General features: G+C 43.3%; 2 protein-coding genes across 4 annotated transcripts in view; one reads left to right on the top strand and one right to left on the bottom strand.

The window, feature by feature from the left end:
• NPEPL1 (aminopeptidase like 1) overlaps positions 1-12,491 on the top strand; it is a 37,946-nt gene extending 25,455 nt beyond the window's left edge. For all 3 annotated transcript variants that reach the window (XM_061631155.1, XM_061631156.1, XM_061631157.1), the window contains exons 8-12: positions 3,291-3,391; positions 5,467-5,590; positions 8,016-8,192; positions 9,450-9,560; positions 11,397-12,491. In XM_061631155.1, coding sequence (XP_061487139.1) covers positions 3,291-3,391; positions 5,467-5,590; positions 8,016-8,192; positions 9,450-9,560; positions 11,397-11,555 — 672 coding nt within the window. In that variant the 3' untranslated portion in view covers positions 11,556-12,491. The remainder of the gene's footprint in view (positions 1-3,290; positions 3,392-5,466; positions 5,591-8,015; positions 8,193-9,449; positions 9,561-11,396) is intronic.
• Positions 10,798-15,335, bottom strand: part of LOC133386506 (piezo-type mechanosensitive ion channel component 2-like) — a 129,552-nt gene continuing 125,014 nt past the window's right edge. Inside the window, exons 47-48 of the mRNA XM_061630163.1 lie at positions 14,623-14,851; positions 10,798-14,011 (exon numbers count right to left, since the gene is read on the bottom strand). Of these exons, the coding sequence (XP_061486147.1) occupies positions 13,756-14,011; positions 14,623-14,851 (485 nt within the window). The 3' untranslated portion in view covers positions 10,798-13,755. The remainder of the gene's footprint in view (positions 14,012-14,622; positions 14,852-15,335) is intronic.

Below are 15,335 nucleotides of genomic sequence, written 5' to 3'. Positions count from 1 at the left end.
GCAATCCTGATTAGGTTTGCCTCTTCCTCTTTGCCTACCCTACGAGTATCCAGGGCACTAAAAGCATTCTCTGCTGTGATTTAATGAGCAGCAGGTCAGCCAGGAGATGTGGGGAGGAGGCACTGAAATGCTAAATTAGCATTTTCCAGAGCTGCTTCTTTAAATGGCATGTTTCTCGTGGGGAACTTTATTGAACATTGTGTTTGCAACCCTCCCGAAGGTAAGAGTAACTGTTTAGGCCTCCCAAAGTTTACTAAGACAAAGACATAGAAGACACTTTTTTTAAAAAAAAAAAAAGGAAGACGGAGTGCGTGTGTGCACATGCGCACATTTCATTTTAACCAAAGTCAATCAACTCGCTGAATCTTTTATTGATAAGATAATCTTGAAACTGGTCCCATTTTTAACAGCCTTTATCTACTGCTGCTGTAGAAATAGATATAGATAACATCCTTCTTGAAATAGCTTTTTTTTACATTTACAGATAATATCTCTGTTGATACCTTCTTAACCTCAAGTACCTAAACACAAAAAATATTTCTGAAGTGGATTGCAGCTAAATACTGGGGGTGGGGGTGGGGGAAGTGATGACAAGATTCTGTTGTTACTAAATATTTATAGCAGTCAATTCACTTACTGTATCAGTTCTTTCTGTCTTTTTAACCAAACTTTGGAATTACTTTTTATAAGATGAGAACAGGGGTTGTTTTTTTAAAAAAATTCTTAATGTGTTCATATGGCACATAGAGAAATTTATTTTGGAAAATAAAAACGAATGCCGTAAATTTATTTAAAAATTACAAAAATGCACACACCCCTCATTTTTATGTGCCTAGACAGGGCTTTATATATTCCATGTGCTTGCAACAGGCACTGCATGGATATAGGGTGTGATGCGTGGTAGACAGTTTAGCAGTCCTGAGAATCTGTGTGTTCATCCGAACAAGAAGAAACATAACCCTGATACCCCTGAGGGGAAAAAAAGGGGAAAACCAAAGATAGGGATCTGCAATTGGCAGCCCATGGACCAGATCCAAGCCCCAAAGCCATCCCCCCCCCAGCTGCTGGTGTCCCTACCAAATTTGAACCAATCTGTGGTAAAAAAAAAACTTGGCTATAGGTTCACTGGTAAGCAACAGGGGGGAAATGTTCTCCATTAGCGAGAAACAGTCTTCAGTGTTACATCTCTCTGCAGTTTGCATCAAGTGCCTTTTCTAAGCCTGGGTGTGTCGCACTCCGTAACTCTGAAAGCCTGCACTCCTAGAGAGTACCAGCTTTATTAAAGAGGTTTTTCCATGAACTAGTCAATGTCTGTAGCAAAATACATATTTGGCTCATGGACTGGACTGTCAGGAGCAGGCTTTCTCCACCTAGACTACATCTCCCATCATCCTGACCATTGGCCATGCTGGGTGGAGCTGTTGGGTGTTTAAGTCTAACAACACCTTGAGGATACCAGGTTAGGGAAGCCTCGTCTAGAGCTCAGGATGGTCCCCAACAGTACTGAAGCTAGTCGTCTCCGTCACAACATACCAGGGGGAAAACTCCACCCTGATCCATTAGAGGAGGAGTGGGAAGCTTGTGGTCTTCCAGATATTGTTGGATTCCAACTCCCATCAGTCTCAGCCAAAATGGCCAGTGGTCCGTGACGATGGTCAACAGATCTTCTCAGTTGGATTATTTTTATGTGCTTGATCAATTTCTTACATTTGTTTTCATATTTTTTCCTTGTGTTTTGTGATTTTATATTTGTTGTACACCTCTTAGATGTTTTCTGTGCAAATTAGCAGTGTATAAATATTTTTTATAAATTAAGTTCTGCGTTGGTGTAAAAAATGGATTTTAAATACATGGATGAGACAGACAGTAGCGGCAGGTTTTCCCGTTTCCCATCAAGTAATGGGAGGGTGATGGGTTAACCCCTTGAGGACTGGGGAGAGTGCTCTGCAAACAAAGGGGGTTGGCAATCTCAGCTGTTCGGGGCATGAGAGTGAGTGGTTTTGCACTCAGATTCAAGCCCGTGCAACCATGTCATATGTGGTGGCCTTGCTAAGCTTCCTATCTTTGCCACCTGCCTGGGGCTACAGATGTAGAAGTGTTGTTGAGCATCCAGCAGGCCACAGTGCCTGCCCTGGGGACTTGTGTTCGGTGTAGGAAGAACACATCTGTTTTGCATGCAGAAGGTCCCAGGTTCAATCCCTGGCATCTCCAGAGCCACTGCTAGTCAGTGTCGGCAGTGCTGTGTTAGATGAACTAACGGTCTGCCTCAGTATAAGGCCCTTTCCTGTGTAGCGGAAGTGATTGTGCTCTTGGGTGGGGCTGGTGGAATTGTAAAGGGCAATGGCCTTCAACTGCTGGGTCAGGATGCAGGAGTGGGTGGCAGTAGCACTGCCATACAATTATATGATAAACAAGAAGTGGGTCCCAAAATGTATGTTTGGGCTAAAGGTGGGTCCTAGTTCTGGAAAGGTTGAAGATTATTGGTGTGGACCACTTCCTGGTTTTAAGGCCCAGGCAGCAAAGGAGCAACCTGACTTTTCCTTGCCGTCGCGTTAATTGAGGCCACATCCGCACTGTATATGTACAACACTATGATACCAGTTTAAAAGCCATGGCTTCCCCCAAAGAATCCTGGGAACTGTATTTTGTTAAAGATGCTGTAAGAGTTGTTAGGAGAGCCCTATTATCTCACAGCTACAATCCCCACAGTGGGTTAACAATCAATCCGTCTTCCCAGGGAGGTCTGGGAACAGTAGGTCTGAGGGAAATTGAGGTCTCCTAGCAACTCTCAGCACCCTTTACAAACTCCCCGGATTCTTTGGGGGAAGCCAGGACTGTTTAAAGTAGTATGATCCTGCTTTATATGTATAGTGTGGGTGTGGCCTTCTGTTCTCCCTCTTCTTCCAAGAGGCTCAAGGGCCTTGCAACAATCCTACTTCACTCAAGACCACCCAATGAGCTTCATAGCTGAGCGGGAATGCAACCTTGAATCTCCCACATCTAACATCCTGGCTTTCCTCTTGCCAAAGACCTTAAGCGAAAAATACCATGCTTCCCTCCTCCACCCCTGTTAAACTCCTTACCTGTCTTTTGAACACAAAAGAAACTATATTTACGTCCAGATTGATAGAGCTTGGTGTGGATTTCCTGAGTAACATTAGTTTAATAATAATAATAATAATGTAACATAGTTTCTCTTCCGTTGGCTTTTTCTTGTTTTGTTAAGCTGTTTTAGACATTCTGTCAGTTCATGACTATCCTTTTTCTTTTTTCCCCCCGTACTACAATAGGGCTTTAAAGACAATCTTCATGCTGTTTTTTGCTTGGCTGAGAATTCAGTTGGACCAAATGCAACGAGACCTGATGACATCCATGTTCTTTACTCTGGAAAGTGAGATTTATTTCTCTCTCGCTTAGCATACATAGCTACTAGCTAATGCTTTGGGAATTCTCCACCTGCTCCTAACTTTGCAAAGTGTACAGCTGGGGCAGCCCATCTGGTCCCTGAAGCATTTCGTTGACTCAAGCTTATCAGGGGACTTTCCAGACTTGCCATTTATAGTAGTTTAGTTGCTGTTTGATCCAATGTTTTTAAGAGTGAATTTGTAGCTGACTGTGTACACCTTTGTCACTGTCATTAGAGAGTGAGTGCAAGGTTTTCCTGTCCACAATAATGGCAGGTTGTGCCCAAAATGAGAAACGTTATGTGGCTGTGGTCACAACCCTTACATACCTTCATCACTAACAGGTGCAGAAATAGCACCAATTGTGTTGCTGGGCTTAGGATTCAGCTTCTGATAATCTCAGCATTTATTTGAACGAAAAGTACGTTTCTAGGCTTTATGATTGAGAGGGTGTGCTTGAAAGTGCTTTGGAAATACCTGGTGAATCTTGTTGCTGAATAAGGCTTTCCCAGGAGTAGGGTGGTGGGTTACTGCATAGCGCTGTGCCAGGGGTGGGGAAACTTTGGCTCTCCAGATGTTGCTGAAGTACAACTCCCCATCGGCCCGAGCAAGCATGGCTTATGGCCAGTAATGATGGGAGCTGTAGGTCAGCAGCATCTGGAGAGCCAAAGGTTTCTCACACCTACTCTATGCCCCACTCTTGAGTAGCATAAATGGAATACATTGTGCCTAATACCCACAACTGCAGAATAAACTATGCATAATAAGGATGCTCATTTAACCAAGGAAACAGAGGTTCAGTGTTTATCCGGGACTAGTAGAAGTAGGATAAATTATTGTGCAAATTTGTTTTATTTGCATAATTTGTAGTTTGCAGAATTTGGCACAGAATTTTGATTTTCTTTTTAGACTCAAGGGTGTGCACAGCCCCAAGCATAGCAGCCACTTCACATAATATGATTTTTCCACTCATGAGTAGTGTCAAATAGCCACTGTGTATGCACTGTGTGAACCAGGCTGTTTGCAGATATGACCGGTAACAGTTCTTGCAATTAGTTGTGGCACTTTCTCCAGTTGTTCCAATCAGTGGAATTACTGTTGGCCATGGCCCTGACACATTTGCACATTATGCTTGTACCCCTGGAAATACTCAAGCTGCTTACATGTAGAAAACAATAAACAAACAAATAAATCACCGTTCTTCCTGTACATTAACTTGCATTCGGTTGTATGCCTACGAGAGGATTTTATCATTCGGGATTTTAAACAGACTGTGAATTGAAAATGTGGTTCAGGTATGTTCCAGTTAGAAAGATTCTGGTGGTAAAATCAGGGAATCGGGATTTACACTGGGTGCCTTGATACACTTAGGTGCTGGCTTGCAAACATCTTTTGGCTCTGTGAAAGCAGGAGTTGGTCCAGTCTTGGGGAAAGGTCTGCATACACTGAGGAGTTGTGCACATAGAGCATTGGTTGCCTTAAAAGAGAGTGAAGCACCTTCTGCTCACTTGGAGCTCAACGGGTTCATTAGATCTCCCAGTACATGCCCTCGTCCTGTTGGGTTGAGACTGAGTCCAATAATGTCCATCTGTCTGTCTCTCTCTTTTTTGCAAGAAGCAGGCCCCCTCCCTCCTCCACTCCCTGCCCTCCCCCCAGTAGCTTTTCTTCTGCTGTCCTGAGAATGACTTCCTCAAAAAAGATCACATCCATTGGGACTGCAGATTCATTGTGCCATCCAAAACATGATCAGTATGTTCCAGAGGGGTGGTGAAATAGAGCAGAAAGCAGAGGCATTTTTGCATTGAACAGAAATTGGGGTGGGGAAAAACCTGAATCCACTGAGTCCTACTTGAGGCTAGGAGGAGTCTTCTCTTCCGAGGTTGGCTTCTACTTGATTAAAAGATGTGGCATCTCTTAGCTGCTGTACCAAGAGCACTGTTTACCTCTACAAAAGTAGAAAGACTAGCCTTGCTAGAGAAGTTAAGCTAAAATGGGATATAGTCATGTATAAATGTGTACCCTGAGATGTTGCCCGATTTTTTTCCCCCTACCCTTTTCCCAGAACTGTGGAAATCAACAACACTGATGCTGAGGGCAGACTGGTGCTTGCTGATGGAGTCGCGTATGCTTGCAAAGACCTTTGTGCCGACATCATTCTTGATATGGCTACTCTCACTGGTGCTCAGGTAGTTTGGGTGCGAACAAACCGGTGACAGCTGCCCATCTTTGGATCGCTGTCCCCCGGGAGACGTGTGGTGTCCATTTTACTTTCATTTCATAATGATATTATTCTCCCAGGTATATTGGCAGCTTTAATGATATGGTGGTGATAGTCACCCAAATCTAGGCTTTTGTATGTGTGTTTTTTCATAACACACTACTGATGTTATGCACTGTTTAATGTTGTTGTTGTTGTTATTTAAATTTATATCCCACCCTTCCTCCCAGAAGGAGCCCAGGGCAACAAACAAAACCACTCTTAAAACATATTAAAACAAAACATCTTTTTAAAAAAGTCTTCAAATTTAAAAAAATAGCTTTAAAAACATCTTCAAAAAGCAATTCCAACACAGACGCAGACTGGGATAAGGTCTCTACTTAAAAGGCTTATTGAAAGAAGAAGGTGTTCAGTAGCATTATTTTTATTGTAGTATATATTCTGGGTTGCATTCCTCTGATGTTGATTTGATTAGTTTATTAGACCTGTATGTTGCTTTATACAAAAAAAGTCTAAAAGTGACTAACAGTAGACTGTATCCAACAAATCTGTTCCATTAGCGCAAAGACTTCCACTTTCGCAACAGAACTAACCTTTCCTGTCCTCTCCCCCTAATCAGATTTGGGAGGGGGTGTGCAGTGGGAGGGGAGGGAAGTTCCATTGTGCAAGCAAAAGCCCTTGCACTAACAGGACGTCTTAGAATCATAAAATCATAGAATAGTAGAGTTGGAAGGGGCCTATATGGCCATCGAGTCCAACCCCTGCTCAATGTAGGAATCCATGTTAAAGCATACCCAACAGGTGACTGTCCAGCTGCCTCTTGAATGCCTCCAGTGTTGTATCCAACTTTGAGACTTTTTTTGTATAAAGCAACATACAAGTTTAATAAAACAAATCAACTTCAGAGAGACACTGTTCTGTGAAACGTGGTTTGGAATCCACTGCTTCGGATGACCACTACAGCAGGAGGAGGCCATAGGTTTCCACAGCTCTCTCAGGCCACATCCACACCAGACATTTATTTCATTTTAATCAGTCATGGGAAAGAATCCTGGGAAGTGTAGTTTGTGAAGGGTGTTGAGTGCTATTAGGAGACCCCTATTCCCCTGACAGAGCTGTGGTGGCCAGAGTGGTTTAACAGTCAGCCCCTCTTCCCAGAGAATTCTGGGAACTGGAACTCTGTGAGGGGAATAACGGTCATCTAACAACTCTCAGCACTCTTCACAAACTACCCTTCCCAGGGTTTGGGGGGGGGGAGTTAAAGTGGAATAAATGCCTTGTGTGGATTTGGCTTTAGATGAAAAACCTTCAGGAACTGAGGCGCATGCGTGCATACAAATTGAAAGTCTTTACAGTAATTCCTCAGCTAACGAAGTAGATGCATTTCTGGGCATTCCTTCTTTAACAGAAACCTTGGTACCAGAGGCAGGAATAACATGGGAAGAATAGGGATAGGTTCCTACACCACAAAAAAGAAAAGCAGCTAAACATGTTTCGGCAAACGTTCTGTTCAAAATGAACAATGCACATGTCTGAAATGAAACAACCAGGTCAGGTAAGAGTTGCATACAGACCACTTGAAGGCTTCTTCCAAAATGCATCCAGGGATGCCTGCCTTGCCTTTTTTCTTTTAACATATAGCATCTTGCTGTAGCAATCCAAAGTTCTGAGCACAGTTCTCCTCTCCGTACACTTGAGCAGGCAAGCAAGGGACAGCTACCACCACCACCCTGTGTTTGCGCTCTCTCTGCCACCCTCCCCTGCACTTGAGCAGATGCATCTGCAGTAAACAGTGTTTCCAGGGCACCTGGAGCACTGTTTACTGTGGAGGCGCCTGTGCCACCTGGCAAGCAATCCAGTAGACAAGCTGCAATCCAGTAGACAAGGAGCCACATTCTGACTATGTCAGAGTGTGCGTGCCCCTCCCACACCCTGCATCCAAAAAAGACTTTGTTAAAATGAGCTTCTTTTCTGGGGGATTTGTTAACTGAGGTATTACTGTATAGTCTTCCTGCCTTTCTGTTGTCTTTTCCTTCTTCCCCCGTTGTCTTGCCATCTCTGCTTGTGGGCTCAGAGTAGTCTAGCTTCCCTTTTTGTTGGCCGAGCAGCACAGAGATTCCCATCACAGAGATTCCCATCACAGAGCTGCAGTTCGCAGAGTTCCTTAGGAGGAGAGATTGGTTGTTAAACCACTCTGGGAATTGTAGTTCTGTGAAGGAAACAGGAGTCTCCTTAATAACTCTCAGCACCCCTCACAAACTACAGTTCCCATGATTCTTTGGGGGAAACCATGACTGTTTAAAGTCGTATGCTTTAAATGTAAGCCACAGATGTGGCCTAGGTGGAGATAGCCTGCCATCTTCCTGGGTTTCATGTTTTTCCTTCTTGTCTAGGGAATTGCCACAGGAAAATACCACGCAGCCGTCCTCACCAACAACGAAGAGTGGGAAAGAGCATGTGTTAAGGCTGGCAGAAACTGTGGAGATCTGGTTCATCCTCTTGTTTATTGCCCTGAGCTCCATTTTAGTGAATTTACCTCAGCTGTAGCTGACATGAAGAACTCTGTGGCAGTAGGTTTAATCAGATTATTTTTAAGTTATTCTTATTCTTATTATCCCTTTGCTGAATACAATTGTTTTTATTCACCTTTCATATCTAGTTACAATGTGTTATAATTGTTTGTTTTTACTCTGGTATACTGCTGTGAGAGAGAGATTGTATGTAGTCACCCTATGCTCCCATTGGGAGGAATACAAATATGAGGAAATAAATGAATAAACAAACTGCTGAACTGTATTTCAGATGGCACACTTGCCTCCTGGCAAAACATGTTATAATTCACACAGAATCATAGATTAGGAAGGTACCTCAGAGGTCAGAGGCCATCTAGTCCAACCCAACATCCATCTTTGATAGGAATGGCTACTTATTAAATGGTGGAGATGGAGTAACTGGATCCAGTGCTTAACACCCGCTATCCTTACAAGGGAAGGGTTGTAGCTCAGTGGTAGAGCATCTGCTTTGCATGGTGAATGTCCCAGGTTCAATCCATGTCCAGGTAGGGCTGGGAGAGGATCCTGCCTGAAACCCTGAAGAAGCTGCTGCCAGTCAGTGTACACAATGCTGAGTTAGGTGGGCCAATGGTCTGACTCAGTATAATGCAGTTTCCTATGTTCCCTTATCTATGTGATTTAAAGATGGCTATCATCATCTCTGATTTGTAGCTTGTTCATCCTTTTAAATCACATTGGTTTCTCATGGACATCATTTTGTGTAGAGCGCCCAAAATGGAAGATGGTGGGAAATGGTTGTTTTTAAAAAAATCTGTCCACATTAATTACACCAAGGATTTACCAAGTGAAAGAATCTAATTAGTGTTTGGGTCCTACGCACTTCGAGACTGTTTCTGTGTTCCATCTCAAATACTGTGGTCAGCCGAGATGGACCTTCCAAATATATATAACAGGGAATGTGCAAAGAGACATTGTCAGCTGTTGCCCTTGTGCTGTCGCTCCTTTGTCTTAGTGTCTTTATAGGTACTTGTATACCATTTGGCAGTGGCCATGTGAGCCACATCCAAAGGGTTATCTGGGTGGTTGCGAGCCAACACAAGGGTGGCCATTTGCACAGTTCTGTAAAAAGTTGCTGTAAAAAAATGGTTTGTTTTTGCACACCTTCTTGAGCAATGCAATTAAGTTCTCCATGAGCCCTCTTGTATAGTTCAGCTGTTGGGCTCCTGCTGGGAGGAAGGGCAGGATATAAATCAAATAATGAAATAAATAAAATGCTTCTTACTAAAGCCAGCCTCTTTCTGCTGTTTTTACCAGGATCGTGATAACTCCCCAAGTTCTTGTGCTGGACTTTTTATTGCTTCACACATTGGGTTTGACTGGCCTGGTATCTGGGTCCACATAGACATTGCTGCACCAGTCCATGCGGTGAGTGAATATGATTCATTCTCTTAAATCGAAGGCCAGTATATTCTTGCAATAGCCCCGTGAAACGAGAGTGAGGGTTTTTAAAAAAAAAATATAGTGCCTGGTGTAGTACAATCATAGTCCTGTCTTTGTTTAACTTCTCTATGTATGGATGTGAAAGTTGGACAGTGAAAAAGGCAGATAAGAGAAAAATCAACTCATTTGCAATGTGGTGTTGGAGGAGAGCTTTGCGCATACCATGGACTGCGAAAAAGACAATAATTGGGTGTTAGAACAAATTAAACCAGAACTATTACTAGAAGCTAAAATGATGCAACTGAGGTTATCATACTTTGGACACATCATGAGAAGACATGATTCACTAGAAAAGACAATAATGCTGGGGAAAACATACGGGAGTAGAAAAAGAGGAAGGCCAAATAAGAGATGGATTGATTCCATAAAGGAAGCCACAGACCTGAACTTACAAGATCTGAGCAGGGTGGTTCACGACAGATGCTCTTGGAGGTCGCTGATTCATAGGGTCGCCACAAGTCGTAATTGACTTGAAGGCACATAACAACAACAACAATATTGCAGTGCAATATTATGAGAATCTTAAATCTTCTTTTAAAGTACATTTTTAGCCTGTACATATGAGAGCATAGGAGCATGAAAATGTGTGGCCAATGCTTGATGAACTAGCAGAAGTCAAAGGAAAGGTCTGAGAGGTCTTGTGAGTATTTTGACAGTGGAACTTAACTTCTGTGGATGTAATACATAGATAGCACTGCTGCATTAGTATGAATTCTAGAAGTTAAGAGACCACTGGCCCCTCCACAGCTCTTCGTCCATGTTTAGGAGAAGCAGAATCAACTATCCAAAACAGATATGTGCAAGTTTATGTAATATGAACAGGTTGTAGAATTCTACTCCTGAGACAGAATTCAGTCTATCTGACATACAGAGTGGTGAAACCGACAGGATTGCGGTTTCTTACTTTTCTTCCCTTTACCTGCATCTATCCAGAGTTCTTATATGTCAGATGTTAGCTCACCTAAGCTTGCATGTTTCCAACAGCAGTTTTCTGAATAGACGGGTTTAATGGTTGGAGACCCAACCCAAGGATTCTTGGGTCTTGGAAGTAAGCAGGAAAACAAATGGGAAGTCAGACAGTGGAATATTCTTATAATGTTCTATTTATTAAATGTCTTACACACTACAGCTATGAAATGCACTCTAGGTGGTCTTGGCCATCGTATCAGAATCATAAATCAGAAATACATATATATTGTGGTATACAATTAATATATAAAGTATAGAAACCTTGAACTTCAACGTATAAAACTTTCAATACAGCATCTATTAGGCTACATTGTTGCCAAAGACTGAGTCCAAGCTCGAAAGTCTTACTAAGACAGATTTGAGGGGGCAGGGGGAGGAGAGAGAAAGGAAGTTCCATTATGCAGCCAAACTGGATACCACCCAAAGTGATTGATTTTTTTAAAGTTGTAATTTCTTATTTTTGTGTATATAGCAGGATATGCTAGTAAAACCATTAGCAGTGCATGCATAAAAAATCAACCCGTTCTCCAGTGCATCCCTATACATGCCTACTTAGAAATACTTAGTTCAGTGGGTCTTATTCCCAGGTAAATGGAAATAAGATTATGGTCTTAGGTTGCTTATTGATGTGATTTGTGTGCCTCATTCCATTCAGATTTCTTTATTTAAACCACGTTACACACAAACACTCATAGCCAATGTTCCAAGTCTTTTTCTTCAGTGTCTCTCCTGCATGCACTGTTGGAATTTACCACGGTCAACCATCTGACCATCCTCTGCGTTTGTTCACAGGGCGAACGAGCCACTGGCTACGGCGTAGCTTTACTGCTATCCCTGTTTGGCCAGGCCTCTGAAGACCCTCTGCTGAACGTAGTGTCTCCGTTGGATTGCAGTGGAGACTCCCCATCAGATGACATGGAGAGAGATTCCAAGAGGCGTCGCTTGGTTTAGTGTCTTACCAAAACCACTTTGTCAGAGAGGGCGCACGGAATTACCTCACTTTGCACTGAAGGGTCTCCAAAGCCACAAAAGTACCCATGTTGTCAGAAATGACCAAAAGCAAAACAAAAATCAATTTGTCATTGCTCACATTTGATTCTCCATCTCATTCTAGCAAAAGGCTGTGTTCTGCTTAGGGTTTTGTACCAAACTGATGATGACTTCGCTGCTTCCAGCCTTAATTGAGAAGGGGGGGCAGGTATCTCTCTTCCACTATGTCCCTTTCATAAATACCTGAGCCTATTAATGCAACAATTTAACTTCTTGATGCCCATGAAGTCTTTGGAGTAAGTTCTCCAGGGCTTTGTTCTCCCAGCTCCTCTGCCTTTCAAAATTCAACAGTAGAGGCGGAAGAAATAGGATTACCATCTCACACCTTGGACAGTCAGGTACAAGCCTTTAAACCCAACGCGGTGGGAGATGAGGCAGCTCTTGCCCTCTCTTTCTCTAGTCTGTTTCTCGGCTGCTGTGCGGCACATCTGAAATTCTGCTTGGCAAGGGATGTGCACAGGGCTGCAGAGGGGAGAGAAGGAAGGCACTGCAATGGTCCTGTCTTGCACAGTACTGAGAGATTTAAAGGCATGCATCTGCTTTTTAATTTGCAAGGTAGCAACTCTGGGATGAAGCTGCTTAAGGCTCCGCATTATTCAGTTAGTGGCATCTCAGCATGGTGCTAAGGGAGGCCTTATTTTCCAAAAAGTCATTTTTAAAAAAAGCTTCCTAAGCTGCCACTCTTGCATGTTAAATTTTTGGCTGACCATTATGGATGTGACCCAAAGAGTGGGGTGGTGCATTTCTCCATTATGTTCCTTAACGGTCTTCTGCTGATGAACTGCATTCATTTTTATGGGAGATAACCACACTAGAATAAAATCCTTCCTACTCTCATCTCAAGACAGGTGTGAGCTTATTGAATCAGACATCTGGTCCAGGCAAATCACACACAGACACTGCTAGATGTATGTAGAGAAAAAGGTTGACAGCTTCCCGTGAGCCATCATGGCAGCTAAATGGAATTGGAGGCAGTAGGTCTCTCATTAGCAGGTCTTGGAGGCAAGCAATGGGGCATTGCCCTCTTCTCTTGTGAGCTACACTTAGACTTCTTGGGGACTGGACTAGATTAAACTCTTGGTCTGATGCAGCATAGAAAGTTTATATGTTCTTTGTGGCTATGGCCTAAGCACTGAGCCACCCACAGGGTGCTCCGGCCACCTGGCCTTATGAGGAGACAAAGGAGGAGGAACAACCAAGCTGCAGCAATTATAATTATTTGTAGCATGAAAAATAAAATGTTAACAGAGAGCTCACCAGAACTAAAGGAGCAATTTCCAATCATTTCCCCAAGTTTAGTGGTTGGGCAGAATTGATGGTTTGGCATCCAGTGGACATTTTTAAATGAAAAAAAGTTATGGATATGGCATCTGCTGGGTAAGGAATTTGGGCCTCCAAGTCACATCAGTGAGGTACTCTACCATGAGGCTCTCTCCATGACTTTTTGGCTCAAAAAGCTTGTGGTTTTAGAGTCCAATGCTATGTGGAACATAAATGACACATGTGGTCTGTACTTCTGCCTTGCATCAGATTGAGTAGATCATGAACCAGATGAATTTTCCATAATGTTACACTGAGTGAGGTTGTCCCCTCTACACCTCTTAATTGACAATCTCTTCTCCATGTCCATCTAAGGTTTTTCCCTAATGTCGCCCTTTGAAATTCATGTGTCTTCAGTTACTGGTAACCCCTGACAGTGACAGACGGACTCCTGTAATGACCAGCACATAGCACCCTCCATGGTCTCATTCCACTCTGACGCTCAGAGAAGAGTTTCCAAGCCTCTTTTATATCTTGCAAACTGTCTTAGAGACTGCTAAACAGCAAAGCCCCTTCCACAGGTGGCTAACTTTGAAACCCTGCGCAGAGTTGTCCAGGATTAAGCGTTAGATGAGCAGTTAGCCAACTTTATCAGCAGGTGTCCGAACACAAGATAGGAACGCAGCTGGCTGATTAAAGGGTTCAGACCCCAAAAGAAAATCTGGGCATGAGAGGGGCCATTGCTGTGCCTCACTAACTCCTTGCAGTACAGTGGTCTTCCTTATTTCCATCACAGTGACGCCTCCTCTGTCACTGCCGTCACCGCCACCACCCCTTGGTTTTAGTCTTCCTTGAGTACCCTGGTCCATTTAATCATAGTTTCAGGAGATCTGTACAGGAAGATGAGTTTAGCAAACAGCCGCTCTTCCAACTTGAGCTCCCCTGCCTCCCTTGCCAGGAAGATATTCATGCAGAGTTTCAGGATGCGGTCTACATTAGGCAGCTCTTCAAACATGATGGAGCGTGAGATTCCATTGAAAAACTCTCGGATGAACTTTCCAATGACCAGAACGAAAGACATGTACAGGCCTACAATGCTGTGGTAGGGAAACAGAGAGAGGTTATTGTTTGCAGGATGTTCATCAAGTAGTGTGTAAGATTTGGAATGTGTTTAATCCTACCAGTGGCTGGGCACCTCCCCTGTATCTTTTTAAGGCGGGTTACTACAGAAAAAAGGGTTTTTTTATGCCTTCCCAAAATCTCTCCTGGAATCCAAATCTCCATCATCTATGGGGATATTGCTGCCACAGAAAGAACTGGCATTCACATAAATTACTAAACAGGTGAGTTTTGAGCAGATTTTGCTTGTGATGAAGACTGATGCTACAACATTTCTGAGCATCTAGATTAGAAAATTCTTGTATTTGAAGGACCTGTCACAAGAAAATGCAAGTCCAAAATCTCTCCATACTTTCAAAGTGTTACTAAATTGATCTAGGTACTTGTTGGAGTTGAGGACTTTTCAAAAGGGCCTTTATTCTCTGCACAATTGCATACTATGGAATTTTAACTAAGGGTGGTACAGTAATACCCTTTTCAAAAGATTTGCCAATGGAAATAAGACTTGAACAGGATAGGCTGAAACACTTCCAAATCAACATGTCAGCGAAGCTCTTGCTAATAATGCGTTTCAGTATGGCATCCTTACCCCTGACCTGCCAGGAATCCCAGACTGGGAGGGCTGACTTTGTCATTATAGATGAAGATTTCCATGTTCTTGCTGCATCCTTTTCCCAAACAGCCAGGCCTCTGCTCTTTCACAATCCACCATTCAGGACCGCGGCTTAAAGGCTCCTTGGCAGGCAGCTGCTGCAATTTTATAGTTATATTTCTGAAGAAGGCCATCTTGTCTATGTCCTTCGGTTTATTGGTATGAGCTGCGCATATGAGAATTTGGGGAAGGAATGAGTTGACCATAGATCCTGTGTCTTTCTCCCAACCCGTAGAACTGCCTGCATCAGCCGTGTAAACTTTTCACACCTGTACCATAGGATGCTGCCTTATACTTAGAGCATTGGTCCACCTAGCTCAGTATTGTCTACACTGGCTGGCAGCAGCTCATCAGGATTTCAGGCAGGGGACATTCCCAGCCCTACTTGGAGATACCGGGGATTTAACCTGGCACCTTCTGCATGCAAAGCAGATGCTCTTCCACTGGGCTGTGCCTCTTCCCTTGTAAGGATAATGGGTGCAAGGATGATTCAGTTCCTCTGTCCCCCAACATATAATATGTCCAGCATGATCAGCTCTTCCATCACCTTATTCCATACCCAAAATTGCTACGGCATCCCATTTCAGCCACACGTGAATGAGGACATTTCATAACCTTGGTCATAGACTGAGACTCAATGGCAAAAGAGT

This window comes from Rhineura floridana, chromosome 6 (genome assembly GCF_030035675.1).
Source record: "Rhineura floridana isolate rRhiFlo1 chromosome 6, rRhiFlo1.hap2, whole genome shotgun sequence".
In the NCBI taxonomy this organism is placed as follows: Eukaryota; Metazoa; Chordata; class Lepidosauria; order Squamata; family Rhineuridae; genus Rhineura; species Rhineura floridana.
This window is presented reverse-complemented; position numbering and strand designations above follow the sequence as displayed.